The following is a 26,158-nucleotide window of genomic DNA, read 5'->3' on the forward strand; positions in this document are numbered from 1 at the left end:
CAAAGGAGAAGTTTCAGCTGGTTGCAATCTGCAATCCTCACCACTAGATGGCACTAAATCCTTTTATTCCCTCACACTGCTTCTTTATCGATACTGGCAATGTTTGCAAAAGCGCTCGAGATAGATCAACAATAACAGTGTGAAAATTAGGCCTTACAGCTGTAATTTCAGGCAAGTATTACGCCCATAAATCTGTCTTTTAACTCTACCAAGCAGCTTTCAACTCTTTTAACTCTCTGACCCCAAAAAACAAACGTCTCTGTAAGATGTGATCCCCAAAACAAAAGGAGGACTTTAACCTCTGACAACGAAATGTCATTTTTAAGCGCAATAAACTATATTTTCCAGCCATGTAGCAAAAATAAATAAATAAAACATGATCTGCGGGGAATGATAGAATTGGTTATCACTATCAGTGTCTCAGTGATTTCTTTACCAGTGCAGAGGCTTGTAGTTTCAAGCCTCAGTCCCCATTATAGTTGTAATGGTTCAATTGTTTTGAGAATAAAAGGCCGAATTTTCTTGCAAAAATGGCATTACAGTTGTATCATCCCAATATGTTGTTATCTAATGATTTCAGGTTTAATGAGCCAGCTTACTCCTCAAATTTGGAAAATCTTACTGTAACCAGTAAGCATCCCTAATTTTACATAACAAAAGGAATGTCTCTAAAGTAAAACAAATTCTGATAAAGAAACACCCCTCCTGACATCCCCAGTGCCATTCTGTGACCCTCTAAAGGGGTCATGGCCCAGGACTCTGACCTCCATGAGTGGAGCTGTTGGGGTTTCCGCCACCATCCCCACCGCTGCCGCCGCTGCTGCTGCCAGCCTGGGTGACTTTGATAATCTGCAGTCGGATCAGCTCGATCTTGGAGCGGCTATCCTGCAGCATCTGCTGAGCTGTGGACAACATCTGATCCTGGATAACGACATCACATCAAGAGACAACAAGCCACACTTCATCACCACGCTTTTCTTTTTTTCCCCTCCTGACAGGTCAGCTGGGACAGGACTGAACACAGCCATGATTTATCATAACAAGTGGCACCACATGAGGGAACCACCAGAGACTGCACACACAACTCATTTCCATATTGGACAAAAACAAGTGGCAAAGAAGACACGGGACAAGTGAGGACGACATGAACATGTCAGGTGGAAACAGTATGACTTTGCACTTCACTAACCTCGGAGTGATGCTCTTGCTCCTTGCTGAATAAGGACTAATTTGTCATCCTCTGTGGAGGTGGAGGGGAGGTCTTCTCAGGTTGCGCCTCTCCACCTTCACTATCCTTGAAACACAAGTCCCCTGATGTTATGGTGCGTTCACACACACTCTGACTGAGGGCTCCTCTGATGCGGCTCCTACATCTTGAGACCTGGATCACACAGCTTGTCCTGTTTGTGTTTGCCTCCGTGCAGCATCCTCTGCAACATCCCCTTCCCACTGCATCCTCATCCTCCTCTGCTCTGTAACCAAATCTCTCCCTCTCCCTCTCCCTCCCTCTCTCTGTCTCTGTCTCTTTTAGGGGGGTTTCTTTCTGCGGGGGGACGGTGGAGTTCCTCTCTGGTGCCAGCACTGCTGCTACTGCTGCTGCTGCTGCTACTCTGACAGTGCTGATCGCCTGCTCCAGGCTCGGCATTGGCCGCTGCATGACCACATGTTCCTGTGCTGTCACCAACCAAAAGACACCACAGAGCTGCTGCTGCTGCTGCTCTGTTCGGGACAAGGCAGAGACCAGCCAGCATGCAGTGTTTAGGAGATGTGTTAAACCTGCTCTGACAAGAAGGAGGTGTGAGGGACATTAATAGCCGTACTGATTGTAGTCACCATACATCCAGGGGGTGTGGAGTGATGGAGCAGCTGCTGGTGTACTGAACATGATCCTGGACGTATAGTTAGATTTACTGACAGCTCTGTGGATGTTCACAAGCCCTGACTTCTTGTCTGCAGCAAACATGACAGCTCTGTTGTTGTTGTTGTTGTCCTCAGCCGTCTGCAGCCCTGACAAATGAAAACAGAGATTGGGGGGGCTCAGGTTGACAGATTGACTGATTGAAATCCAATAATATACTTGCTCACGGTGGTGGAGGAAGTATTCAGATCCTAAATAAAAGTTCTAAAACCACACAGTAAAAACACTCTGTTACAAGTGAAAAAATTCTGCATTGAAAATGTTACTTAATTATATGTATCATGAAAATGTCATGTAAGTATTAAAAGTAGACTGTGACTGTTAAGATATATTATATTATCAGATTATTATTACTCATGTATTAATGTAAAGGCAGAATTTTTCTGTTGTAGCTGGTTGAGTTGGAGCTCATTTTGAATTTATGTTTTTTATGTCATGGATTAATCTGCTGATTATTTTGTATGGCGAGAAACTATACATACATACATACATACATACATACATACATATATATATATATATATATATGTATGTATATGTATACAACATTATCACAATACTGAAGTCACAGCACAATATTATTGTGATTTTAAATATGCTGCAGTATGCTGAGTATATTATAAATATTCTATTATATTATTAGATTATCATTACAATTATTAATTGCATAAATGTGAAAGTAGTAAAAGCAGGATTTTACTGTTGTGGTTGGTTGAGGGGGCTCTCTTAAAATCAATGTCCCATGTTTCTGTTACACAATGATATATTACATCATTAGATTATTATAACTGATGCACGTATTAATTGCATTCATGTGAAAGCAGGACTTTACTGTTGTCGTTGGTTGAGGTGGAGCTCAGTTTGTAGTCTTATCTAATGTGAGAAACTACAAACTATCTGGGTGGGAAATGACTTCAGGGACACAGTAAATGATGAAGACCATTTTGAATATTTTATGATTTTATGTGATTTACTTTGCACTGGCAACATGGTAAAATCAGGCAGATCCATGTACTAAAAAATGTCAGCAGAGTAAAAATAAAATAAAATAGTTAAAAAAACAACAACCTAGTTTTAATGTGCAGACTTGTGTGTTTACATAATGAAGAATGCCTCAATTTATAATATAAACCTTTTTTTTGTAAATATGACACATTTTAGTAAAGAAAAATGAATGTCCCTGTTATACTATATCATGAGAGTATGATTACTTATGTACTATGACTTGCATTAATGCAAAAGCAATGACAGCAGGACTTTACTGTTGTAGCTGGTTAAGGTGGAGCTCATTTTGAACTACTGACTAATACATTTTTTTATTATGAATTTATCTGGTGATAAACTGATGTATAATCTTATGGCTCATAGTTCTTGTAGAAGTTGATTACTTTGCACATGCATGTGCCAAAAAACATCAGTAGAGTAAAATAAAAGTAATTTTAATGTGCAGAATTGTGTTTATGTGATAAAGTAGGCCTTAATCTGAAAAAATATGAAATGTGAGAAAGTAAAATTAATGTCCCCTGTTCCTTTTATACTATGAAATATCATTAGATTATTATTACTTATGCACTTATTACTTGCATTAATGTGAAAGCAGTTAAAGCAGGACTTTACTGATGTAGTTGGTTGAGGTGGAGCTCATTATCAAGTAGTAACTGTGTGGAAAATGTCTTTAAAAACAGAAAATAATAATAATAAATAAAATGTACCAAAAAATGTCAGTGGAGTAAAAAAAAACAAACCCTACAGATATTTATTTATAGGTATTTAATTATAAGTATTTTTAATTTGCAGAATTATTGGCCTTAATCTAATAGAAACCATTTATCATGAATATCTGACACATTTTAAAGAAAATATTAGATAGTAAAATTGATGCCTCATGTCCCTGTTATACTATGAAATATTATATCATTAGATTATTTTTACTTATGCACTTGTTACTTACATTAATGTGAAAGCAGTAAATGCAGGACTTTACTGTTGTAGTTGATGTCTATATATATTTTCATCATAGATTTATCTTTTTTTTGGAAAATGACTGATTTATAATGTTACGGCTCATAGTTGTTGTAGAAGGTGATTACTTTGCACTGGGGACGTGGTGAAATCAAACACATGCATGTACCAAAAAAATCAATGTGCAGAAATGTGCGTCTATAAAAAAGCATTGTGTCATAAATATTTAACGCATTGTAAAGACAATATGAGAAAGTAATGTAGGGTGGAAATAATGTTGCTACATGACATAAATGGCCTATATGGTGTAATATGGTACATTATGGTATGAAAGAAATACAGCCTACGTAAGCTACTGGACACAACCTAAAAATAAATGTCGTGTTTATGGGTGTATTTCGTGTGTAAAAGAAACAATTAATCGGGGACAACCTGTGACTAACGGGCTAATTTGCACTGACCAGCAGAATGAGGTTCCTCCTGCCTTCACTGATATTCAGCATCTTTTTTTAAAGTGCGCAAGTGCGAGTCGGTCCAACTGAAGGTTTGGCCTGGCCTGAATAAACAGGAATATTTGGGGGGGGATAAATTTAAAAATCGGCTGTGAGATTAATATTAGTGCTAATTTGAGGTTTAGCTCATTTTGGGGGTGATTTTAAGCAGAGAGATAGTAGTAAATCTGCAAATTGGAGCCGAGTAGTGAGACCTACTTTGAGAGGCGGAGCTCGCCTCTTCTCCATTCGGCGAGGCGCGTTCGTAATGAAAGGAGCGCGTGAGCGGCGGTTGCTCTGACTTCCTCGCGGCTCGTCGGCAGCTACATTGTGTGGAAAGCAGCACGTTGTTGGCTTCTGCACGCTCAACTTTACTCTCCTGTTCAAGGAGAAACCAGATTTCAAAGCTACCAGCTATTTTCTCAGACGTCTGTAAGTTACCCCAGCTTGCGAAAACATGTCGGCCTCGGCGGCAAAAGTGAGTAAAAAGGAGCTGAACTCGAACCACGACGGAGCGGACGAAACCTCCGGTAAGAGGGGAGAATGGCGGCCTCCCGTTCACCGCCATTTTCACTTTCTTCTTCTAACATAATTTGCATCGCCACGGGGTGCAATATTGCTGATAATTATTGTGTATATTGCTTGGATTTTGCTCCGGGGTCCTCTTTGTGGTTGCTGCGTTTGTTCACATTTCGATAAACAGCAGCTAGCTCGCCAGCTAACGCATTTATTAGCATGCCGCTGCTCCTGTGCCTGCTGTTGTTCAGTTCAGCCCGGTGCTGAGAGGCCATGTTAGCTCGTTTATGTAGCATCATCAGCGTGGCCAGTTGTGTCGTTGGCTACTGACCGAGTGGCTGCACGCGATGCTGGAGGATTTTTATCCAGTAATTCTGTTGTAAAATCAACTCAAATTGACTAATATGTCCTTTATATCATTATTAACGTGTGAAATCACCGGAAAAGTTGCCTGTTTCATTTGGGCATTAGCAGTTAGCCAGCTAGTGTTGTTGTTGTAATGTTACCTAACGCTAGCTGACGACGTTATGTTTTGTTACTGGTGAAAATGCGTTTAAATCCACCGGCCCTTCAATCAGTTACAATCAGTATTTACTATATTTAGACACCTGGATGCAGGACTGCGCCGTATGAGCCACAGTTTGACAGTTTTGGGGGTCTATTCTGGCATCTGTCCTAGCACGGTCTCTCACGTTATCGCGGCTCTGTGTGTGTCCCACATTTAAACCACGCGGCCTTGTCGGTAGCAGCCGGCAGGAAACGGTGAGTGTCTGAGCCGCTAGAGCTGCAGCCATTGGCCGCTTATGTTACCTTAACCTCCGGGGGAGCCTGTGTATTAATCTGCCATATAGCATGGCAACCGCCGTGATTTACCTTTTAACTAACGATGGTTTTAACATGGTAAACACCACAAAATATTGCCATTAAGAAAACACCCCCCTCTTAGAGCTTAATAGTTTTCGGAAGTACGATAAACTTACTCGGGGATTTATAAAGCATCTCTCAATATTGCAAAAAATTATATTTAAATACGCCTAGTTTGCATGCATGCACACAATTTTTAATTGATAATAATATGCATGTTTGTTTTTTTTTTTTCTTGTTCTGACTCTTAATTCATAAGTTGTACATTTCTTTAGTTACTCATTTATGATTTTTTTTTCCCTACAGAGAAAGAGCAGCAAGAAGCTATTGAACACATCGACGAAGTTCAAAATGAAATTGACAGGTACATAAAAAAGTAAATTGTACAAGTAGGGCTGAGATTTTCTGTCCAGCAGAAAACACAACAGAGATGATGGTGCATGTTTGTGATTTAAGAGAAACCACCTAATGAAGTTAACTGCTGTAACTTCTGATTGGCATGAAAATCTGCAGAAAATCATTCCTCCACAGTGCACTTCTTGGCACCCCTGTCCTCAAATAAATATGATAATTGGATAACTGAAATGCATGACAAATTGGTTTCATGTATTATTTTTCCTGTATAAACAGTAAAAACTGGTTTAATCATTTGTTTTGTAATTTTCCCCCTCAGGTTGAACGAGCAAGCCAGTGAGGAGATCCTCAAAGTAGAACAGAAATACAACAAACTCCGTCAGCCATTCTTTCAGAAGAGGTCAGAACTGATCGCCAAAATCCCCAACTTCTGGGTCACCACGTTTGTCAACCATCCACAAGGTAAACAGTTGAACATATGTTTTTTTTAAATTGCAGAAATTAGGGACATCGCAATAACAAAAGTTAGAATGACTTGGACAGTGACTCAATTTAAAGTTTTGTCTGTGTAATCTGTTCCCCCCTCACAGTATCTGCCCTACTGGGAGAGGAGGATGAAGAAGCACTTCATTACCTGAGCCGAGTGGAGGTGACAGAGTTTGAAGACATCAAGTCAGGCTACAGAATAGATTTTGTAAGTTTTTTTTTTTTTTTTTTTTAATGATGCACACACACATACAACATAGGTGCAAGTTATTTCTTGTCTCCTAACCTTTTTGTCTTTTTCTCTCTCCTAGTATTTCGATGAAAATCCGTACTTCGAAAACAAAGTACTTTCCAAAGAGTTCCATTTGAACGAGAGCGGAGACCCATCTTCAAAGTCAACAGAAATCAAATGGAAATCAGGAAAGGTATGTGTATCTTTGAGTTTGTTTGCTGTCAGTCGAGTAATCCAGAGGGGAGGTTAGACGTGAGGCTTCTCTCCTTACTTGCAACTAGTCAGGTGGCATTCTTATGATCCTCATTTAAAGTGTGCTTTTCAAATTTACATTTTAGCATTTTGTTTACCTTCTTTTTTTAAAATACATTCTCCCTGAGCTGCCATGGAAGCTTTGAATCATTACCTAAAAAAACTGTAAACTATTAAAGCATGTGACCTGACTTGACTCAGGATTTTGCACATTGAAAGTTTTCAACAGTTAGACATTTAATGATTTTGTGTGTGTTGTGTAGGACCTGACCAAGCGCTCCAGCCAGACACAGAACAAAGCAGGAAGGAAGAGGCAACATGAAGAGCCAGAGAGCTTCTTCACTTGGTTCACCGATCACGCTGACGCCGGCGCTGATGAGCTCGGGGAGGTCATCAAGGACGACATCTGGCCAAACCCGCTGCAGTACTACCTGGTATGTTTATGGCCATGTTAAATGTATGCTTAGCTGCTTACACTATAAGCAGTTTTTTGGTTTGATTTATATTAATATTATCTGTGTTGTATTAGGCACTTTATCTTTCTGGTAAAATATATTACATCCACCAGGGCAGGAAACTTTCTTTGTAGTCTGGTATAGCTGAAAAACAAAAGTGCTAAAAGTGCTTCTTATCTCCAGGTTCCTGACATGGATGACGAAGAGGGTGAAGGTGAGGACGACGAAGAAGACGAGGAGGCTCTGGAGGACATAGACGAGGAGGGAGATGAAGATGGAGAGGAGGACGAAGAAGACGACGGCGAAGATGGAGAGGTAAAGAGAGAAAGTCAAACATGTGTTGCTTTAAAGTAGTTTGTTCTCAACACTCGCTGATCGTTCTGAAATCTTGTTCTTTCAGGATGACGAGGGAGAGGACGACTAAAAAAAATAACATCATCTACCCAGACCCTCAACCTTCTATTCCCTGTTTGATTTTTCCACTCACTTTCGGGAGCAAAGGTTTTAATTTTCTTTTTTTTCTTTTTTTTTTTACTTTTTTTTTAATTATTATTATCCGTGTGTGCTTCATTTTCCATTCTGAAGCCTCTTCACCTTGTCGGTGCCATGTTCTGTTTCCTTTGACTCATCTAAGGCCAATGGCACTTTGCCCTGAATTGTGAGTACCATCCCCAAAGTCATCTCAAAAATAATAATTAAAAAAAAAAAAGTATAAAAATAGAATCAGCACGGCATCCTGAGTAGAATTTGAAGACAATTCACACAGAATTCCTCCTGTTAAAGGTTGTGTGGTAAATTGACTTAAAGCCATGGTGTAGTGACCCAGCGCTAGTTGACCTCTTCAATTTTTTTCCCCCATATATTTTTTTTCAGTTGGGGTGTTGATCTCTTGAAAAATGTTATTTTTCCCCTATGTGGTTAACGAGTACCAGCTCATTCCTTTGACTTGTAATGTTTAGGGGGCGGGGGGTGGGGTAAGCTGGGGAGGGGCAGGAGTATGTTGGCTATCGGGGAGAGTGGTTATTTTGACACCATTTCTATGGGACTTTTTTTTTTTTTTCATTGTATTGTTTTACAGATATCCATGAGATTTGAAATGACATTTTTAATAAAGAACAAAATGGAAAAAAAAAACAAGCTTGTAAATTTTGGCCCCCACTGCTTCATGGGTAAAATAATTAAAAAAAAGACCTGTTATCTCATAGAAGTCACATTTAATCACCTTTCCTTTTCCGCTGGGGGGAAAAGAAACTGTTTTAAATTTGAGGTGTAAAACTTGCTTTGTTACAATAATAAAACTTACTGTGTTTACATGTGGGTGCATAGAAATTTATTTTAAAAAATAGATTTAGGTAGCAGCAAAGGCACCTGGGTTAACTGTACAGTCAAATGGTCCCATCAGCTCATGAAGGATTTTGGAGTCATTAACAGGCTTGAGGCAAAATCTTCTCGTAGTAGACGATGGGTGATTAAAGCCAGGAAGGTGTGCGCAGACTCGTCAAATTTCGTTTTTGTGATGGTGTCTGGCCAGTCGCTGGGCTGGAAGGCCCAACCTGGAGTGAGGGGGGGAAAAATAAGTTTTCTGAGAGACAAATGGGCATCAGAATATAAAATATAACATTGATTCAAGTGCGTTGGAACTGTACAGGTGTAGTCTAAGAGTCTCAGTGTGCTTAGGAGCTGTTAACAAGATATCAAATATGAGATTATAATTCCTGATAGTAAATTATGGCAGAGATTTTCCAGAAATATTGGACTTACAATTGAAGTTTTTATCTGCCCCCAAATTAAGATTTACTCGACTTAATCTTGGCTGTAAAGTGTGGCACGGACGCAAGTAAAACTACTTTTGAAGTTAGTAAAATGTGTCCAACTAAAGGTTTTTTTTGTAATTTAATTTTCAGATTTGCTCCCTAATAGAGACAGGAAGTCTAACGATCTCTTCAAGTCTTTATTATAAGACTTTATGAAACGAATGCATGTATTTTTTAAGAAGTTACGAGTATGCAAAACAATTCAGCCATAAGTAAGACCTGTTATACAAGATAATAATTACCCTTTATAATGCCATAAACACTGATGTATTAAAGGGTGACCATGACTTTCTGGAGTTACACTCCACATAGCCTTAATTATGATATAAATTCTGAGTATTACAGGATTAAGATCTTAATGTTGACAGTGACAAAAACTTAAAACAGTTGCATAACATTGTTTATTGGTAATAGGGGTGCAATCTTACAGGACACATGCTGAAACTGCTCCCGGCAATAACTGGTTTGATGTCGCAGATTTTTAAGTAAACCCTGCTGCACCATTACAGGTTGGTACCCACCTAAATGAGTCTTACACCGCGGACAGGTGGCCACCGTCCATGCGAACCCCGGGAACCAGGAGAAGTGTTTATCTGCCGGCCAGTGCTGGGTAACGTCCGCTTTCCTGAAGGTAATCACCTCAAACTGGTGTCCGTGGGGGTTTTCGAAAAGCTGGATGTTAACCCTTCGGCCCCCGATGGACGTGTCGTTGCGGCTGGAGAGCGCCAGCTGGCTGGGGACGAAGTGGATGTCCGCGCCGACCGCCAGCTCGTGCCCGCACGCCCTGCACAGTATCAGGGTGGCGGCGCTGCTGGTCGCCCCCTCCTTCGCCGCGGCAGCACACCCCTCAACTGGCTGGTACGCGGCGGGATAAAACAGCAACACAAAGGAAATATACTGCATTATAATTATTAACGTCTCCAGCTGCTTCACCAGCCGCCACAGGCTCCACTGGTGCATCATTGCCGTCTCGCACGCACATGGAAGGCTAATCTCAAACTAGCTAGCTGCTAGCTGTTTTTAGCTGAGGTGAGCTAACATCGATCAGTGCCGTTTGATTATCGAATACCAATCAATAGTGCGTCAGATTTGCCCCTTACGTATGTTAACTCGGACAGGAAGTACGAATCTGCAGTGTAAACACACAAGTATACGGTGATTAGTGAACTTAAGAAGCTGCTAGCCAGTAACGTGTTCGTTAGCTCGATGCTAACTTTTGGGCGGAATTGTTGATATCTCAACCATTTCCTTCTCAAACTTTTGGGCGGAAGTGCCGTCATCCCGACCATTTCCTTCTCTAAAACTGCGCACACAGAAACAAAACAAAAAAAATGAAAAACTTTAGTTAACTTCAGTTAAGTTAGAATTAGTTACGTTCAAAGAGAAGTTATATCACTTATGTCAGTTAATTAATTTAATTTAAAGAAGTAGATCCCTCTGTCACCACCATGTTGGGCTTCATAAAACTTTTTTGTCAAGAGAAAGAGGAGTGGGGGAAGTATTTAGATCCGTGACTTAAGTAAAAATACTAATGAAAAGTAAAAGTATAAGCTCCGCATTAAAAATGTTTCTTAAGTAGAAGCATGTAATCAGAAAACATGTTTAATGTAATAAAAGAAACTACTCAATGCAGTAAAATGTCTCCATAGGCTACTGCTCGATAAAACTATTAACCCTTAAATTATTATTACTCATTCATTAATGTAAAAGCAGGATTTCACTGTTGTAGCTTATTGTGGAGCTCATTTTGAAATATTAACATGATTATTTTCATTATGGACTAATTTGTTGATTTTTTTCTCCAGTAATATATTGTTTACATTGTATTTTGTTTATTTAAGGACACAGTTACCCAGAGCCCTAAATATTAAAAAATGATAATACATTTTATTTAAAAGGCCTTACTAAGTATAAAATAACATGCAGAACAAGACACTTTCACAGTTTGTTTTTCCAACTAACTGTACAAACCTTATTGTCATTACAAATGAATTTAAAATATTAAAATAATTACAAGGAAAAGCAGCTTATCATAACATCTACGAAGCTGAAACCATGAATTGCTTTTACATAAAAAATATATTTTTTTAATTTCTGTCAATTGATTATCGTAATTGATTTATTGACTAATCATTTCAGCTGTGGGCTAACGTTACTTGTATAAGCAGTTGGGCAGTTTAATTTATTACAAACTATTTCACAAGTTATTGGTATGTTTTGTGTGCAAAAAAATCTTTCAGAGTAACTAAAGCTGTCGAATAAATGTAAAAATACAATATTTACCTTACAGATGTGGTGTAGTGTTGTTAGAGGGCGAAAGTGGTATCAAAAGAAACTACTCAAAGTAAAACCACCTCAAATTTGTATTTAAATGCAGTACTTGAGTAAATATACTTTGTTACATTGAGAAAAGGGGAAAATAAGACACAAATAATACAATTAATTAAGAAAATAGTTGGTTAAACAGTAGTTTGTAAACTGATAAACCTATCAATAGATTTTAACGGTTGTTTAAACACCCCCGTTACTTTCAATGGTTACCACGGGCAACGCTGACTGTACACTCGCCTCCACCAATCACAGAGCGAGATATTGCAAACGGGCCAATCAGGGCGCTTCTTTGTCAGTCCAAACAACCGTCCGCTCCACAGAGAGGCGTCGAGATTTATGAAGGAAACATGAAGCTAACTTAGCATGTTAGCACTTAAAACTACCGTTTAGCTTTTTAAATACTAGTTTAATGGGGTCCGGGTTGATCCTAAACTCGGTCTGAATGTTGTTGTGACGTCTCGAAGGAATGAAGACCCGGGATTCACCGCCGCCACCGGTTCACGTCCACGTACCGGAGACCACACCTGTGCATGTTCATATGAGGAGAAGTCCCAGCAAGACACCGCAGGTTATTATAACGTTACTGCTTTATTAAACTGATCAAGACAAGTTGATGTTATTGTAGGCCACTGTTTCAACTCTAATACATGCATGGTGATCAAAGTTTAAATTTCCTAAATGCATACTGCAGTATTTTTGTATTTTATAGCAAATATGTTAAATTAATAGTGTCAAAAGAAGTACCCACAACTTCTACTTAAGTAAAAGTAGCGATACAAGAGTGTAGAAATACTCTGTTACAAGGTAAAGTATTGGCATCAAAAGATACCTAAAGTACCAAAAATAAAAACGTACTCATAATGCAGAATTAGCCATTTAATAATAATGTATATTGTGTTCATCACTGTTATGTTCCAGCTGGTAAAAGTGGAGCTATTTTTATTAATTTAAATATTTTTTTTTAATTTATTTGTATCTGCTGGGTAGGTTGTAAATTCCCCACAGAGATCAGTAACATTTTATTTAAATACATAATTTTACGTCATGATTATTTTGTTTATTATATTTTTTAATAAAATAAACGAGTTGAAACAAAGTACAAATATAAATCAATTTAAAAAATGATCTAAAATGATGTTGTTGGCAGATGTAAAGATGAGGAAAGGTTGTGTTAGGGGAGTGAGTGTATATTTATTTTCTAATACTGGGTGGTTCTTGGACTGTAAATAATATGGGTTTATTACTTCTTTATTTAATTGGGTGGTAAATAGACTGGGGATAGTTGTATATTAGTTGTAAATAAATTTGGGAACTTGTTGAAATAATATGAGTTAAAAGAAGAAATGTAAGAAAGGAGTAGGGACATATAAGTTTCAATTCTACCTACTCCTTTTTGGACACTGTTATCTTTGTCTTATTTGATTTCTTTTTATGTTGGTCTGAAATAAAGTAATTTATACATTCATAAAAAGTACTCATATTGCAGAATTAGCCATTTAAGAATAATGTATATTATTATTATTATGCATACATGAGTTCATCACGTTGCAGCTGGTAAAAGTGGAGCTATTTTTATTACTTTATATACTTAATCTGCAGGGTAGGTTGTGAATTCCCCCAGAAATCAGTAACATTTTATCTAGATATATCATTTTACATCATGACTAATTTGTTTATAATATTTTTTAGTATTAATTTGATTCTGCAAAGTTGTCAGATAAATGAAGTGGACTAAAGAACACAATATTTGCCTCTGACATGTGGTGGAGTAGAGGTGTAAAGAGGCAGAAAATGCCCAGGCAAAGTACAAGTACCATAAAATTGTACTGCACTATTTAAACTAATGTGTAAAAGTCACTTTTCCACCAGTTTTTAAAGAGTTTAAAGTTAAAAAGACTGAACTACTAATTTATTATGAACTCTAATGTGTTTCCTTTTCTGCAGAGTAGAACAAAAGATGCCCAGGTGAAGGGAGACGGAGGGAGGCCAAAGGTGCGGACGCCGTGGATTCCTCCAGGAAGACTGTCCTGCAGGAGAGATGTGGGCTCGTACAAGTGCCAGGTCTCTTTATAGTGTTTATCTCTCGCTGCAATGTTTTCAATGAGTGCCAAATAATAATACATATGCTGGAAAATTAGTTTAATCATGGAGAGGAAGGGATTCTCCGACAGGGATTTTCTTCCCATGACAGAATAGACAGGTTTGTGCGGAAACAAAAAAATTTAAGAAGAACAGAGTAAGAAGTAATAATTACATTTCATGGACTAAAGATAGTTGGTATTCATTTAAAGCTGTCGTGAGTTGCAAAGCAGAGATTTGACCCCTGTGAGAAACCAAGGACTAAGATTATGGATGGAGAATCACCGAAGGCAGTAAATGCTGCTGCAGTGCTTTAGCTGTATGATTTGACAATTAAATAAGCACAAAAACATGATGAAAACACTTAAGCTCCTGTTTTGATTGCAGATATGACAGATATTTATTGTTTTAAGCACAGCCCTGTTGCACATTATATTGTGAGTTGTGTTTGTTTGTGTCCTATGACCAGAGAAGCAGATCGGAGCATCGATCAGAACGTGATGAAGAGGAGCAGGAACAAGAGCTGGCTGCTGTATCCAAAAACCTCAGTGTCCTACTCAGAGAACAAGACAGCACTCAGCATTTAAAGAAGTAAGTAGTGGAAGTGGGCTGCCGGGGCTTTGCTGGGCGCTCAATCTGTAAAGCACTGACAGGGCTAGGTGTAGCTGAAGCGTCAATGAGGGGGGCCATACAAACCATTACTGAAGCTGCAGATAAAGAGGGCGAGCCTCTGGATTGCTGCTGCTGGGGTGCAATCCAGGACTTCATCAACCCCGGATGGGTCACCTGGGTGAGGGGGTCTGGTGTTTAAAGACCCGATACAATGGAAAATCCAATTTGCATTTAGCACAGGGAACCAGGCTGATGCTAACTTCCACTGGCATGCAAAAAAACACCATCCCTGCAACACTGCAACCACTGAGTAGACTGCAGAGGGCCCAAAGAAAACCAGACAAACCAAATATCTAGAGCCCAGTTTCAATATTGAGTCTCAACAATTCCGAATCTAAGTTCACACAGTATCTCCTCTGTCAAGCAACACAGTGGGGACATCGACTAAATGGAAGTTTGAATTATTCCCTCCATCTTCTCTTGGAAACTATTTCAGATATAAAAAATACATTTGGTGTCTGAATTCTCATTTTTATTTAAAATAGTTATTAAAAGAAAGAAGAAGAATACAAACATAACATCTGAATCATAATGTTTGAGCAGTAGTGTACATGCACACTTTTTGTCCCTCATGCCTACAGGTCTGATTCTCACGGTCAGCACAGGGAGACTGATGTGCTCCTGAGGGCACTCGTAGAAGCAGAAATCGATGGCGTAGCTGTAGCTAATCAGCTGACAGCTGTGAAGGAAACTATCGACAGCTTTGCTAAGGTAAATCTGAAAGGATCAATGAAGGATGAACGAGTGGAGGAGGACTTATTTTTGTGCATGATCATGTTTTTATTTATTCACGAATTTATTTTAGGACAAGCGGCTGTCAAAGTTGCACGCAGCTTCACTGGCACGACAACAGGAGGTGTTGCTGGAGAAGATCGAGATGTTTGACCACACGAATCACAGCCTGCGAGAGCTCCTCAGAGAGTGGAGTGGCTACGAGGTACAGTAAATAGAAGGAAAAGTCAAGGAGAATCAAATGTGTAGTGTTCCTCTTCTGACTGGCTGTGTTGTTGCGTCCACAGAGAGAATCACTGATGTGGTTAGAACAGAAAGACACCATAAAGAAGAGACTGACTGACAGTGAAGCAGAGAACATTGTGAGTAATTATCACCTGGTCATGTGCAGCACTGCATCATCAGCCATCAGACAGCTGAGCAGATGTGTCTTGTTCTTCTTCTTCTCTTACAGAGACTTGTAGCCAAACTCACCAACAAGGAGAAAGAGGCCTCTAAACTTGCTGAGCATTTGGACTTTGAAAAGGTTTGAAACTTATCTTTAGATCTGTGCAACTACAACACTGGCTCACACAAGGTTTATATCTCTCACACACCTTTTAAAGAGATAGTTTGGATTTTTTTAAGCAGGGTTGTATGAGGTACTTATCCATTATCAGTGTAATACCTACAGTAGATGGTGATCGGCATGCCTCGTGTTTGGAGAAGCCAGCAGGAGCACCACCACAGAAGCTAAGCAATGTACTGCTGTGGACAGGGCAGCAGCAAAACGTATTTTAGCCTCCTAAAATAATCAGTATCAGTTTAGATGTATGCAGTATTTAGAATATTTTTACCACTTTACCATGCTGTCAGACAGCCCTTTCCAATGAGGACTGAAGCTGTTATCACCTCAAAGCCACCAGCAATTTTACCTCACAGAACACGAGAGCTGCTGGTCCACTGCTGCCTTGATCAGTTTGTCTGTGTCATTGAGTAACTTTGGTGTTTTAAAGAGTTCCCACAGTCATGACCTTCCTGGAAAAGTTAGGAAATTAGAAAAACAGTTTTCTAGGCCTGGAAATAATTTGGAATTAACAGAATGTTCTGGAGAAGTTTTAAATAAACATTGTTTTGGCAATTGTTTAAAATATTCACCTAAATACTCATTTAAAATCTAGTGCTGCGCTGCATGACTGTTGAAACATCACCAGTATCACTTGATACACATCGGTCAATGAAGCTAGTTGATGGCAGGATTGTCTAACAAGCAAGTAAAGTTGGAAATGGGATAGAATATGATGGAAAAAGTTTTGAAAATTCATCATTGAAAATGTGTGGGAACCCTGGGGTCACACAATAACACAAACAAACTAACTGATTGAGGCAGCAGTTGACCAGTGTTAATGTGTTCAGTGGGGTAAAATTACTTTGAAGAGAGAGCGCAGATTACGGCTTCAGTTCCCTGTCAAAAAGGGCTGTCTGATGATGAAATATTCTAATATAACGTACACTTAAACTGGGGTACTCCTGCCAGCTTCTTCAAATTGGAGGCGTGCAGACTGACATCTACTGTAGGTTATACACTGACTAGGGATAAGTACCTCACACAATCCCACTTCAAAGCATCCAAATTATCCCTTCAAGGTTCAGGTGTTTACACTGTTTACTGCTTCTTTTTGTCATGGCAGGACAACGCAAAGACGACAGGGGAGCTTTCAAGAATCCTGCAGTCTACACGCGACCATCTGGAATCTGAGCTGAAGAGAACAGAGGCTGAAAAGGTCCACCTGGCTGCTCAGGCTCAGGTCTGTGAACGGAAAACACGACACAAAAATATGACCTGTGACTCGTGTGTTAGCCAGTTGAAGCTCAAGAAGATTGCAGTAGGTAGTGGAGGAGTAGATAAAGTTCTGCACATCCTTTTTATTAGTTGTTCATATGTAGTGAATGATGCAGACCACCTTATTTGACCCCGAGCTTTTCATCACTTTCAACCTGTCAGAGCAGCATATAAGAGCCTTCATTGCCCTTTAAACCAGACAGAGGAAGAGGAAGGATTCAGATCCTTTACTCAAGTTGAAGTACCAATACCACACTGTAAAAATACTCTTACAAACAAAAGTCCTGCCATGAAAATGTCACTAAGTAAGTGCAGACACATGAATGCCAATCACTCCCACATTTTGGGTCCAAATATTTAAATATTTTGGAGAAAAATATGTTCAGTTATTAAGATTTGGGGTATGAAATACCTGTTGATGTCAAGGTCTTGTATTACGCTGCAATAAGGGAAGATGTGATCAATTTTAAAAAATGGTATCTGTGTAAAACACTGTTTACTGCCAGCAAGATAGTGATTACAAAGAACTGGTGCAAAGACATAATCAAGGAGATCTTTATAATGGAGAAGATGACTTTTTCCCTGAGGTCAAGAGGAGCAATATTCCTCAGAAAATGGGAGAAATGGACTGTCTTCATTTCTGAAGACACGGAAGCAGCTTCACCGTGAATGTCTGGACAATAAAAGAACATTTAACACATGGACTCAGGACTACTTGGGCACTGGTGTGCCCCTATACAGTGTTCTCTATGGTGTTTATGTTGTGTCTGAGCATCTAAAAATACTTTAAATAAAGAGTTAAAAAAAGAAAATGTCACTAAGTAGCATTTATGTGTAACCAGGAAATAGATTTAAATAATTAAAAGAAAAAACAGCAAATTGTCACATCTGTGAAGCTGGAACCATGGATCCTTTGACATTTTATCATGAGAAATGACTTTAACTATGAGGAAAATAGTTGCTTATTAATTCAATAAGTTAATTGACTAATCGATAAGTAAGTAAGTAACTAAAGTACAGATAATTGGGGGGAAGTAAAAAGTAAAAGATACTTCCACCTCAGATGTTGTGGAATAGAATTAGAAAGTGGCATTAAAACTAAGTACAAGTACTTATATTTGTACTCAAGTACAGTACTTGAGTACTTGTACTTTCAGCACTGAAACCTGATGTGTGAATATCTGTTTCCTCATCTGTGTGTGGAGCAGAGGATGCAGCGGATTCAGGAGCAGCAGCAAGAGGAGCTGCAGGCTTTGCAGGAGGAGCTACAGACTCTGAGGCAGCGGAGAGAAGAGGAGGAGAAGGAGGAGCAGAGGCGGCAAGACCAGGAGGCGCTGGCCATGCTGACCCAGCAGGCCGAGCGAGCCGAAGAGTCCGCCAGGCAGCTCGCTGTGAAACTGCAGGAGAAGGTCAGTATTCAGAGGGACCATACATCCACACCGTGATGTCTGAAAATATCAGAGTGGTGCACCAAGCATCAGAAAATACAAGCAGCATCTCTTTCTATAAATCCCCAGGATGATCCGCAGAGCTCTCTGCGGTGTATCCTGCATGCAAATGAGTTTTCTCACTGGTGGCGGTGTCTTGTTGTCTGATCACATGCTTTTATGCAAATCGAGTTCAAAGGAAGTTCAGCCAGCCTCCTGGTTCAGTAGAAATACCCCAGTGAAACACACACAGGCCAAAGTCTGAGGCCAGCACGGCTGCAACTAACGATTATTTTAGTATCGATTAATCTGCCCGTTATTCTCTCAATTAATCGATTTGTCAATAAAATGTCAGAAAATAATGAAACATGCCCTCCTGTGTAGTTTCAGAGCTCAATGTGACGTCTTCAAATCATATGTTTAATCTGATCCAACAGTCCAAAAATTACCTTTTGTCAAGATTCTTACAACATTTATCTGCAATATAAATGTGTTCCAGCTGTGAAATAAAGGCTAAAACATGAACAATAATGATTTGACAACATTTGTATTTTGTTGAAGGAATCCCAGTTGGCTCAGGCTCTGTCCACATCCAGTGACTGGTGCCTCCGTCACTCTAAAGAGACGGCAGCTAAAGGACAGCTGGAGGAGGAAATCTCTGTTCTCAAACTGTGAGTATGTGTGGGAGACACATTTAAGCCCTGTTTCCACCGAACAGTACAGTTCAGTACGTCGTTTTTCCGTCTCCACAGTAAAAGTTGTGGATGGTCCCAACAGAAGCGTTCCTTAGCATCCCCATGTTTGGTCCCCCCTCTGTTGGGGTACCTAGCACACAGATCTGGTACTAAAAGGTGGAGCTGTGAACACTGCAGTCTGATTGGTCAGTAGAGGACGGTCATTCTGCTCAGGGCTTGTGTCTGGTTTTGAGGCTCATGTAACCACTGTTCATACTGTGGAGAGTTTTATTAGTAGACCGTAAGTAAAATAATTAAAAAATGATAAAGTAATAATATAATTAATTGGACCGACTGCCGGAGACTTTTAAGGTGGAATGTTAACTTGTAATGTTGTAATGTCAAGTTTTAAATGACAGTGTTACTGTGACTACAACATGACACAGTGTTGACGTACCTGTTTCCTTTACAGTCAGGTGTCCGAGCTGAACTCTCAGCTTCATTCAGCGGAGGAGAGGATTCGGACAGAGAGGGAGGAGCTCAGAGAGCAGCTTCATCATTTCAGTGCTGAAAACGCCTCCATCAAGCTGGACAACCAACGACTCAAGGTATCTTCAATAACCTACAACAATACTTTAAATCTGCATGAAACTGCTTTATTCAGTGTTTTTACCGATTTAAATCACTGGGTCCATTTGTTTTGGTAAAGAAGAGGACCTCTGCAGACAATTCAGCCTCTGTTAAAAACTTCCTGAACATCTGGATCTTGAGTAAAAGCCTCTCGAATGATGAATACTGAAGGAAATGGCAGAAACTGACTGTACTGACGGCACTGCTCTGCCTGTTCTTATTGTTTGACAGTGGCAAGACAACTGTTGTCTATGTTATAATAGCTGTCTGTTCCCAAATCTTTATCACGTCAAAATGTGTTTTATTTAATTAATTTTGCAGCTTTTACAAGTAATTTTCTAACAAAAGTGTTTAAGAAAATACTGTTGAATGTTTGACAATGTTTTGACATCTTCTTCTTCTACTGTTTCATGATTTCTGTGCACTAAATGAAATGTGTTTCAGTGGCATTTATCATAAACATACATTATGTTTAGGGTCAGCTGACGTCCTCTGAGGAGAAGCTCAATGGTCTGCAGTCTGAAGCCCGACGCCTGAAATCGTCGATCAAAAAGCACGAAAACCTGGTGGAGAAATACAAGAAGAAGGTACAGTCACACTCTCAGATTAAAATGTATATAACAGTAAATAAAGGAGTTATAATGTGTTTCCCTTTTCTAAATTTGGAGGTTTTATCGAGTCCGTGAACATGGCACAGGCGGAGCAGCAGTTTGTGGAGTTTTCTGTTGTGGGATGGATAATTGTTCAGTCATTCTGATCAGAGCTGATCAGATAGATGGATAAGAAGAGCAGCTGTTTGTGAGTGAGAGCAGACTTTTAGACCCAGCGCAATGAACGATTAATTTTCAATTTATCAGCACCTGGCGTTCTGCTGCTCCATCTGTGCCCAGAGTGAGTATGCTGTGCACAAAATAGGTGAACACACATTAGCAGGTGCCGGGTAAGTGGCTCGTGTCCGGCATGCCAAACAGTGTAGGAGAAATACTGATTTGTAACATGGAGCGGAAGAGACCTCTGTGGATAATTCAGCTCCCGTTAAAACCTCTAAAAGAATCTAAATACTTTATCCATCACTGTATGATTGCAAAATGGATGTGGAGACAAAACGATTTCTGCAACCATGTCTTGGGTAAAGAATATACTTGTGTCACAACCCCCCATAAAATCTAATCTCCTCACTGAAACACGTCAGACACTAGAACATGTTGAAGTTACCTGTGTTATCTAGTGACTCCATACTTCTCTGTGCAGGTCCAGCAGGTTCGTCTGGAATCAGATGAGTACTGCTTGAAGCTGGAGGCGACACAGACAGAGGCGCGGGAGGTGAAGGTGAGTCTGGAGAGGGAGACGGAGCAGGTGAGGAGGGAGCTGTTGGGCCGGATCAGGGAGCTCGAGACGCTGCCCGACAGACTGAGGAGGACCGAGCAGCAGCTCAGAGATGCCCAGCAGGAGGCCGACATCCATGAGAGGAGGAACATGGAGCACGGCTCAGCCCTGTCTGAAGTCAGACACAAGGTACTCAAGACACACCGATCAGCCACAATATTAAAACCACTGACAGGTGAAGTGATACCATTGATTAACTTGTTACAATGCAATGTTCTGATGGGGAACCTTGGGTCCTGGTATATTCGTGTGGATGCCACCGGACATGCACCACCCGCCCAAACACTGATGCAGACCAGTACGCCCCCTCATAGCAACGAGAATGCAACATGCTTCACCACAAAAGCTTCTCAGGAATGGCCAGAGGAACGCGACAAAGAGCTCAAGGCGTTGGCCTGCTCTCCAGTTTCCCCAGATCCCTGTCTGATCAGCATCTGAGGGACATGGCCATACCCCAGAGGTCCTGTGTCCATGCCTGGACAGGTCAGAGGCCCACCGTGGATCAGACTTGGCTCTGAGCTGTTGAGGTATGGATATAGCACCACTGGGGGTGTCCTGTGGTGTCTGGCACCAGAGCGTAGGCGGCCACAGATGCTCGATCTGATTGGGATCTTGGGATTTAGGAGGCCAGGTTGACTCCTTGAGCCCTGTCCTTCCTGAACAGTTTTTGTGGTGTGGCATGGTGAATTGTCCTGCTGAGGGGGGGGCAGCACCTTCATGGAGTGACATGCCATGAGGAGGGGTACTCGGTCTGTAACGGTGTTTGGGTGGGTGGAGTGCGTCCAGTGACATTCACATGAATGCCAGGACCCAAGGTTTCCCAACAGAATGTTGCATTGTAAAGAAATGATCAATGATATTCACTTAGCTGTCAACTAAACATAGCTATAATATGCGTTGATGTGTGACAGCGTCATGTGTACCCTCACGTACATTTCGTCATTGTCTCCCTGGGTTTGTCTCTACCTTCATGTATGCCCACTAACTGGAATTATATTTGAATAGAGTTTGAATCTGATTTGCAAGCGGGCAAGAAAAAAACTTGTTTTATGGGTCCTTGAAAAGTCATGGAAAAGTTTGGAAGTTTGTCCATGCAAATGTGTGGGAGCCCCGTTGTGGAGCCTCACTGGCTTCCTGCTGTGAAAAGTGGTGAAGGATTTCCCTTCATCTGTGCTCCCTTTAAATAAAAACTGTTGCAGTCTGCGTTTATTGGCATTCTAGCATACAAAGTCTATTAAGACACAAAAAAATACATGCTGGTGAACGTGATATGAAATATAATCCAACCTCGTTACCATTGTGTCATTCTTGATACGACCGCTAGATGTTGCCAAAGTGTATTATTGACTGACTTAATGAGAAATCCTCAATCTACAAATCTGTAAATATCGACAAATCCTCCCACAAATCGTTCGTCCATACTTCCTAATTTAGTTCAACCAGAGAGAGTTCATTGGCTGCAATAATGCAGGATGAATGCATGGAAGTAGGTTTCTTATTTAGCGATTATTTGAAAGCAGAGAGTTCAGAAGTGACAGAAAATAAAAGGAGAGACAAGAGATGTTACAAGAGTTACAAGCTGGACTCATACTGGGGATGTTGCTGTTATATGACCAGTGATTTAGACCTCGAGGCCGCCACAACGCCACATGGAGGTTCATTTCTGTCATTACTCATTGTGTTACATCACAGGTGGAACAGCAAGGCACTCAGCTGGAGACGTTCCAGCAGAGGAACCTGCTGCTGCAGGAGGAGAACAGCGTCCTCAAAGAGAAGATTCACAACTTGGAGAGGTACAGACACTTACATTACAATCTGTGGAAAATAGATGGATACAGTTTCAAGACAGAAGTATCACTTGTTCACATTTGTGCAAAACACAGAAATGGTTTCTAAACATTTTTCCAAACTGCAGCTGTAGATTTCCTGTGTCGTCTGTTGCAGGAGGCTGGAGGACATGACAGTGGAAAACAAAGACATGTGTCAGGCTGTCCTGTCAAAGGACAGCAGTATCCGCAGCGTTCAGCAGCAGCTGGAAGAGAAGAGCCGTGAGTGCAGCGTCCTGTCCAGACAGCTGCAACACGCTCTGGACGACGCACAGAGACAGGTGTGGAAATATATCGCCACTTCTTGTAGGGTAAAAATGTTCAAACTGGTTTGATATTAAGAGCCGGACCAGGCAGGTTTACTGAATTGTATGCACTTGTCTTAAAAGTTGCTCTCAAGTGGAACATAATGACACTGTGTCCCAACAGCACAGGAGTGTCCAGCTGTCACATTACATCATGTCACATCGGAGGTCTCTGTCAGCTATGTGCACGAGATCCACTTAAAAGATGAGTGAGGAGCCTACTTGCTATCGTCCTACGTTTGAAATGTTACTTTTTAAAACAGAAAACACGTTTGATATGATGATATATTTTCTGGAAATGGTATACAGTGTAGCCAACAGAAAGTAGCCTAGCTTGTTATTAGCGATAGTCATTTAGCTCACCAGAAACTTTCAGCTCCCTGGCGATGTCCCTCCAGCCAGCTGCCACCTTGTGTTGGTTTCTGTAGTGAAAAAAGGAGGTTTCACAAAGATAATCCCTCATTTCAACTTCAAAATGGCACACAGCATCGCCCACAGCCAATTAGGACACCTTCTTTCCTCAGCTTCAAATCCAAAATGTTGCCATATTGGCGCAGTTTTACTTTTCTTGAGAGATTAACTGCCATGTCTCCTCTTGTTATCATTATCTCGTTAAAAAACACATGAACTTTCTGTTAAACAAACACATTGTGTGCTGCTTGTCCCCTCTCCCACCACTGAGAACTGACCTCCTTTATGTTGCCATACTCGGCTCACAGCCAGTCAGACACTCATGGCTCCATTAGCCCGTTTATACAAGAAGGTAATATATTCATCATGTTGTCATGTTGCTATTACTTTTGCAATATGAGTTGGATGTAGCACTGTTGATGCTGACGTAGGCTACTTTTTAATTTGCCAGAATGTGTCATAACAGAAAATGCTGGTTCCGCCATTTTTTTAAAATGAAATCAGACTTGTTAAAGTTCGTACACAGGACCGGCAAAACCAGAAATGGACCCAACTGTCCTGTCCAGTGTCCACAGAACAAAAGTTAAATCCTAAAATATAGTTTTTGTGGCTATTTAGTATTGCAAATGTGTCGGAGTATTGCAGAAGTAAAGTTTAGTTTACTGCAAAGATAAAGACTGATGCAGGCTGTGAATTAAATTGCACTGATACATGTCTTAGTGTGTCTGACAACAGTCTCAGAACTCATCTGCTATTCTCTGACAAGGATAAAGCCTCAGGGAGCAGGAGTCAGTGATTTAGTGTGATCCAAGGGGGGCGAAGACTTCCTCTTCTGTGCGCCGGCCATTTCAGTTAATCTTTATAAACAGATATCTTCATATTAATGCAGATACATTTTTAAAAAGATAATACCACGATAACTCATCAGACAATAGCAGATGGGTTCTAAGACTGCATTTCAGCCAATGTACTCCTTTAACCTGCATTTCAAACATGATTGCTCAATACTGCTTGGACAACAAAATGAAAAACAGAAGACCTCCAATACCAAAATCTTCTCCCATCGCCTACAGATTCTTCACACATAAGCAAAGTCTGTTTATAGAGATTAATCTGACTATTGTCAGTGGTGGAGGAAGTATTCAGATCCTTTACTGAAGCAAAAGAACTAATAAAACAACGAGTGTTACATATGAGTGTTACATATTGTAAAAGTATGTAAGTATAATCAGGTAAATGTCCCGAAAGTATTTGGAAATTGGAAAGTAGTGATAAATGGCGTCACAGTGACCCAGCACCCAAAGTAACACCTTCACATTTTTGTTTTGTTTAACCAACAGTCCAAACCTCAACATTATTAAACGTATATCAAAATAATTAAAAGGAAAAGCAGCATTTCCTAACTTTTGTGAAGTTGAAACCATGCAGTGATTTTGCATGAACAAACTAATCTGTTACTAATCAATGAATTGATAAATCAACTAATTGCTTGAGCTGTACTTGTGTATACTATTTGCTGACAGTGATGTCATTAGGTGAGGTCACCAGAAAAAGCAGTTTACTTCTGTTATTTTTGGGTGAATAGTAGAGTACAGTGGTCCATGAAGGCATCGTGAGGAAACCTTAGACTCCATGTTTTCCTGTTTGCAGGTTGACAGCAGCATGCAGAGGGTTTTAGCCAAAGAGAGAGCGTCTCAGTCCAAAGCTCTGGACCTGCAGAGCCAGCTGAGCCGAGCCAGAACCGAGCAGAGTCAGCTGCAGCGGAGCAAAGAGGAGGTTCGTCACAATGTCCGTGAGTTTTCACCTTAGACACACAAACTGTTGATACTCATGTGTCGTTTGTTTCCTTCAGATGGAGCGTCGTCTCCAGAGTCAGCTGCAGAACATGAGGGACAGACTGGAGCAGTCGGACTCGACAAACCGCAGTTTGCAGAACTACGTTCATTTCCTCAAAACCTCCTACGGGAATGTGTTCGGTGATTCTTTGCTTGCGAGCTGACGGCAACAAACCTGACCAACATTTGTCCGTTCCCAAATCATTGCAGTCGACCTGAATGACATTTACTGACTGTTTTTGACTTGAGAGTTTTATACTATGAAATTAAAACTTTTTAAAATTAAATGCTTACAAATTAGTCACATGCAATTTATTTATACTCTTTTTAATAAATAACTTCCTGCACAATAATTGATTCTGACGGCATTTTGTTTGAATAATCTTCTACCTTTCAAGTATCTGAATTCAGGGATGCACAGATTGTTGACTGATTGTTATTTATTCATCCTTTTGTGCCAGAAAAACAAAGAATATTTATTATAGAAAAATAACTGTTTTAAATTCAAGCAGCCCTTCATTACACCACCTTTGAACAAGCAAAAATTCTACCATACAAATGTATAAAAAAACACTTTAATCTTCTTTCACATGAAAAATAGCTTTTAAAAATAACTGCTTCAAAATCCATTTTAATATACTTTTTTAATTAATATCTATTTTATATTACTTTATTTGTTTCTGC

General features: G+C 40.1%; 4 protein-coding genes across 6 annotated transcripts in view; 2 read left to right on the forward strand and 2 right to left on the reverse strand.

Annotated features, from left to right (window-relative positions):
• Positions 1-2,180, reverse strand: part of LOC126394194 (serine/threonine-protein kinase N2-like) — a 35,913-nt gene extending 33,733 nt beyond the window's left edge. The window contains exons 1-2 of the mRNA XM_050050885.1: positions 1,190-2,180; positions 765-921 (exon numbers count right to left, since the gene is read on the reverse strand). Coding sequence (XP_049906842.1) covers positions 765-915 — 151 coding nt within the window. The 5' untranslated portion in view covers positions 916-921; positions 1,190-2,180. The remainder of the gene's footprint in view (positions 1-764; positions 922-1,189) is intronic.
• A 2,441-nt stretch (positions 2,181-4,621) lies between these two features.
• Positions 4,622-8,843, forward strand: seta (SET nuclear proto-oncogene a). The gene is made up of 8 exons (XM_050050427.1): positions 4,622-4,901; positions 6,058-6,115; positions 6,425-6,567; positions 6,696-6,799; positions 6,903-7,016; positions 7,339-7,509; positions 7,714-7,845; positions 7,931-8,843. The coding sequence occupies exons 1-8, from the start codon at positions 4,829-4,831 to the stop codon at positions 7,952-7,954; spliced, it is 819 nt and encodes a 272-aa protein (XP_049906384.1). The 5' UTR covers positions 4,622-4,828; the 3' UTR covers positions 7,955-8,843.
• Positions 8,033-10,307, reverse strand: si:ch211-51h9.7 (uncharacterized protein LOC558400 homolog). The gene is made up of 2 exons (XM_050050428.1): positions 9,866-10,307; positions 8,033-9,083 (listed from the first exon to the last, which is right to left on the reverse strand). Exons 1-2 carry the CDS (start codon positions 10,305-10,307, stop codon positions 8,929-8,931), a joined length of 597 nt encoding a protein of 198 aa, XP_049906385.1. The 3' UTR covers positions 8,033-8,928.
• On the forward strand, positions 10,234-25,840 carry LOC126393957 (outer dense fiber protein 2-like). 3 transcript variants are annotated; one of them, XM_050050425.1, is made up of 18 exons: positions 10,234-10,373; positions 12,140-12,243; positions 13,620-13,736; positions 14,224-14,345; positions 15,008-15,137; positions 15,232-15,363; positions 15,446-15,520; positions 15,613-15,684; positions 16,829-16,945; positions 18,189-18,389; positions 18,969-19,078; positions 19,554-19,689; positions 20,188-20,298; positions 20,963-21,226; positions 22,790-22,890; positions 23,042-23,204; positions 25,290-25,415; positions 25,492-25,840. In XM_050050425.1, exons 2-18 carry the CDS (start codon positions 12,142-12,144, stop codon positions 25,636-25,638), a joined length of 2,226 nt encoding a protein of 741 aa, XP_049906382.1. In that variant the 5' UTR covers positions 10,234-10,373; positions 12,140-12,141; the 3' UTR covers positions 25,639-25,840. The 3 variants fall into 3 exon arrangements, with proteins under 3 accessions (XP_049906382.1, XP_049906381.1, XP_049906383.1); XM_050050424.1 differs by lacking the exon at positions 10,234-10,373 and having other exon boundaries at positions 11,304-12,243; XM_050050426.1 differs by lacking the exons at positions 10,234-10,373; positions 25,290-25,415; positions 25,492-25,840 and adding an exon at positions 23,353-25,282 and having other exon boundaries at positions 11,304-12,243.
• Positions 25,841-26,158: the final 318 nt, after the last annotated feature.

This window comes from Epinephelus moara, chromosome 8 (assembly GCF_006386435.1).
Source record: "Epinephelus moara isolate mb chromosome 8, YSFRI_EMoa_1.0, whole genome shotgun sequence".
NCBI lineage: Eukaryota > Metazoa > Chordata > Actinopteri > Perciformes > Serranidae > Epinephelus > Epinephelus moara.

What these genes read in the sequence shown, in the direction of transcription:
- LOC126393957 (XM_050050425.1), top strand. Translation starts at nt 12,142, where the DNA reads ATGAAGACCCGGGATTCACCGCCGCCACCGGTTCACGTCCACGTACCG. An exon ending in GTCCCAGCAAGACACCGCAG is followed by an intron (nt 12,244 to 13,619) that starts GTTATTATAACG and finishes CCTTTTCTGCAG; the next exon opens with AGTAGAACAAAAGATGCCCA. An exon ending in TGGAGAAATACAAGAAGAAG is followed by an intron (nt 20,299 to 20,962) that starts GTACAGTCACAC and finishes TTCTCTGTGCAG; the next exon opens with GTCCAGCAGGTTCGTCTGGA.
- seta (XM_050050427.1), top strand. Translation starts at nt 4,829, where the DNA reads ATGTCGGCCTCGGCGGCAAAAGTGAGTAAAAAGGAGCTGAACTCGAAC. An exon ending in CGGAGCGGACGAAACCTCCG is followed by an intron (nt 4,902 to 6,057) that starts GTAAGAGGGGAG and finishes TTTTCCCTACAG; the next exon opens with AGAAAGAGCAGCAAGAAGCT. An exon ending in GTTTGTCAACCATCCACAAG is followed by an intron (nt 6,568 to 6,695) that starts GTAAACAGTTGA and finishes CCCCCCTCACAG; the next exon opens with TATCTGCCCTACTGGGAGAG.
- si:ch211-51h9.7 (XM_050050428.1), bottom strand. Translation starts at nt 10,307, where the DNA reads ATGATGCACCAGTGGAGCCTGTGGCGGCTGGTGAAGCAGCTGGAGACG. An exon ending in GCGGTGTAAGACTCATTTAG is followed by an intron (nt 9,084 to 9,865) that starts GTGGGTACCAAC and finishes CCCTCACTCCAG; the next exon opens with GTTGGGCCTTCCAGCCCAGC.